We start from the raw sequence: 3,628 nt of genomic DNA, 5'->3' as shown, positions 1-3,628 counted from the left end.
ACGCCACACATAATCTCCAACCCTGAATGACATAGGCTTAACCTGCTTGTCATAGTATTTAGAGATCTTCTGCTTGTTAATTGCTTCTTGTATGGCAGCTATTTCTCTGCGCTCTTCTAGCATATCTAGATTAGCGCGAAAGCCTTCATTATTACTTGACTCGTCAAATCTGCATATGCGCTTTATTGGAACTATTAATTCTGCAGGGATCACTGCTTCAGTTCAGTACACCAAGTTAAACGGTGTGTCTCCTGTGTTGTTTTTATGAGTGGTATGATGCGCCCATAAAACACTTGGGAGCTCAATGACCCACTCGTTACCATCCAAACCCAGGCGCCTTTATCCCCTTTACAATATCTCGGTTTGTTACTTCACATTGGCCATTGGTGGGTGCACGACCGAAGTGAAAGACTGCTTGATATTCAGCTCCTGACACCAGCTCTTAAAAGGCTCGCCTTCAAACTGAGTACGATTATCACTGACAATTTCATTGGGGATACCAAACCTGCACACAATATCTTCCCAAAAGAAGTTACGGATGCGCCTGTCGGTAATTGTTGCCATTGCTTTTGCCTCCACCCACTTGGTGAAATAATCAATTGCCACCACCAAGAATTTTATTCCTCCTGAGCAAGCAATGATGGTGTAAATACTGTTAAAGCGCGTATATTGCAAAGTATTATATAAGCTTTTTATTTCAAGCGTACCTGAGCACGCAGTAATAGGACCGACAATGTCGATGACCCACTTGCTGAATGGCCATGCTGCTGTTATTGGTACCATTGGGTGTCGTGGTACTCAACTTATTGGTGCGTGCTGTTGACATGATTGGCATGTCCTTACAATTTCTACTGCATCGCTGTGAATGGAGGGCCAATAATACCCTATACGCATCACCTTTGCAGCAGTCGTTCTGTACCCAGAGTGTAAAGCACAAGAGCCTTTGTGAACTTCTCGAAGCACCGCTTTAGCTTGATTAGGTCCAATGCACAACAGGCTTGGGCCTAAATAAGATTTCCTGTATAAAACACCCTCGATTAACGCATACATGGGAGCTTTCATGCGGACCTTTCGCGCTTCTTTTTCGTCTGCCGGGAGTTCGCCCTCAGTTAGGAATTTCACCAACAGTGTCATCCAATTTGGGATTTTCCCTTCGATGTAACGACCCAAACCTCGTTATACCAAAAACACGCCCAAAAAAAAAATTTCTGGATCAGTACATCTGGACGGCGTCCAGCTATCTGGATGGCGTCCAGCTCTGAAGGCCAGGATGTCGTCCAAACATGTGGGACAGTGTCCCAATGAACTATCAGCTACTGCTCCCCGTGCTCAACTTACGTGAGCGGAAAACCCGATTCCCGACACTTTCGAACGAAACCCTTTTTACAACATGACAATATAAGTAAAATTAAAATATTTCCAAAATAAAACCAAGTTTTACAACATCGGGCCCACATCGGCCATTTTACGACTTTCGTTCAAAATTACGAGTTTCAACCTTAAGAGTTTAAATTCCAAACGACACCTAAAGCATGGTGTTTGGGGTTAAACTTCCCACTTCTTGGTCAAACTTCAAAAACTAATCTTTCCAAAAGCATCCCCTATCCAAAACGAGTGGGAGGCCTCTAATCCAATCGAACACCCTTACCCTTGTCCACGCCGGAGCCTAAAAAGAGTAAATAACGAGAGGGTAAGCAAAAACGCTTAGTGAATGCAATAATTATACACATACATAAATAATATACCTACTTGCAAACACTTACACATATACCGCATACAAGCTAGCAACACATTTAGCTTATCACCTCAATTACAAAGCTATAAACCTCCAATACCACAAGCTAGCACAACAATAGCATATATATAACTCGAACAATGTAATATGCTTATGCTACAATGCAATAACCATGGTTAACCAATCATATAAGGGAATGGCACTCGTGAAAGGCCATCGGTGTTCATAACATCCGTTAGTGTACTTAACACCTCATATCACTAAACTCTCGGGTGGCATCTTAACACCTCGACGCTTCACCCTTTACCTTATAGAGCGGTGCCTTAACACCTCCGGACTTCACTCCTAGGTGGCATCTTAACACCTCGATGCTTTACCCCGAGTGGTGTCTTAACACCTCGACGCTTCACTCGTAATGTGAAACGTGGTGTCTTAACACTTCGACACTTCACATCTCACGGTACAACAAATAAATACATTAAATACCTACGCATATAATTAATTCACTCACCTAAAAGTCTTTTTTGAAAGATAACTGAGCTTGCAACCTTCAACGTAACGTACCTATCACAATATGTACATAATCAATCACAAACTCAAGTTTGTTAACCAACTTGCTAACCATCCCAAAGTCATTTTGACCCTTGGTGCAACTTCGACCATTTGCACACTTACCCCTAACATCGGGTCAATTTTGCCAAAACTCTAACACTAGCCAAATATGGTCTTAGTACACTTTTTAACACAAGTTTATCGCATTTTCACATTCATAAGACAACTTAGGTCATCAAGGACTCGTTTGACCCATTTCAAGATTTACACACCCATCCGGGTCACTACATACCCAAAAACACCCACTTACATAACATCTAGGTGTGCTATTAGTTAAATAACCAATCTAAGACTCATAACCACATTTAGTATTTCAAAACCCTAGGTTAGTCATCTTTGAGTCTTCATGACCCAAACTTACCCAAAAACCCCCAAAACACTAACAATTTGGGCTTTATGTTCATCACTTACCCAAACCCCAACCCTTAACAATTAGAACAAGGAAATCAAGGTTAAGGCTTACCACCACAACCACTACGTATCTAGAGACTAAATGGACAACTTTAGGACTTGCACTTTAACCCGAAACAAGGTTCTTCTTCCTTGATTTGAGCTCTCTCACTCTAGATCTTTCTCTCTCTCTCTCTAGAATTTAAGTGAAAAGGATGTGGTAGTTGAAGATGGAGTAAATGGTGCTCCAAAACTGATCTAGAGTCTTAAATTCATCCACAAAGTAAAAAGACCAAACTACCCCTTTGTAATATCTAAAATCAAAACAGCTGGCTTGCCAGTTCATCTGGACGGCGTCCAGGATTCTGGACGGCGTCCAGCCTTTCAATAAAGGATGGCGTCCCAAGATTTGGACAGTGTCCCAACCTTCTATGAAAACGGTATCTTACATTCGATGAGCGCAACAGTTGATTTCTCATCAATAGATTTTTCTGTTAACACTTCAACCCACACGTTTTTGCGTAGATGATCGAAAGCCAAAGCAGCCAATTTGCTCAGTGCGTCTGCTTTCTTGTTTTGCCCCCTTGGTACCTGTGTCAATCTATAAACATCAAACTCATTTGGTAATTCATGCACCAGTTCCATGTACCGCTTCATAGAGGCTTCATGCTCTCCAAACGATCCATTGACCTAGTTTGCAACTAACTGTGAGTCAACATACGCATCCAAGTGCTTTATTCTGAGTTATTGAGCTATGCGCATCCCAGACAGTAACGCTTCATATTCAGACTCATTATTAGTCGCCGCAAACATGAACCGGAGTGCATAAGTATGCTCCTCTCCGTCAGGGGCTTGTGAGAACCAGTCCAGCGCCAGCGCGTTCGAGCCCAC

At 42.3% G+C, this 3,628-nt stretch overlaps 1 protein-coding gene across 1 annotated transcript; it reads right to left on the bottom strand.

Moving 5' to 3' along the window:
• Positions 1–798: 798 nt before the first annotated feature.
• On the bottom strand, positions 799–3,382 carry LOC139854738 (uncharacterized). The gene is made up of 2 exons (XM_071844025.1): positions 3,187–3,382; positions 799–1,172 (listed from the first exon to the last, which is right to left on the bottom strand). Exons 1-2 carry the CDS (start codon positions 3,380–3,382, stop codon positions 799–801), a joined length of 570 nt encoding a protein of 189 aa, XP_071700126.1.
• Between the last annotated feature and the right edge of the window lie 246 nt (positions 3,383–3,628).

Source organism: Rutidosis leptorrhynchoides, chromosome 6, assembly GCF_046630445.1.
Source record: "Rutidosis leptorrhynchoides isolate AG116_Rl617_1_P2 chromosome 6, CSIRO_AGI_Rlap_v1, whole genome shotgun sequence".
NCBI classification, from domain to species: Eukaryota; Viridiplantae; Streptophyta; class Magnoliopsida; order Asterales; family Asteraceae; genus Rutidosis; species Rutidosis leptorrhynchoides.
This window is presented reverse-complemented; position numbering and strand designations above follow the sequence as displayed.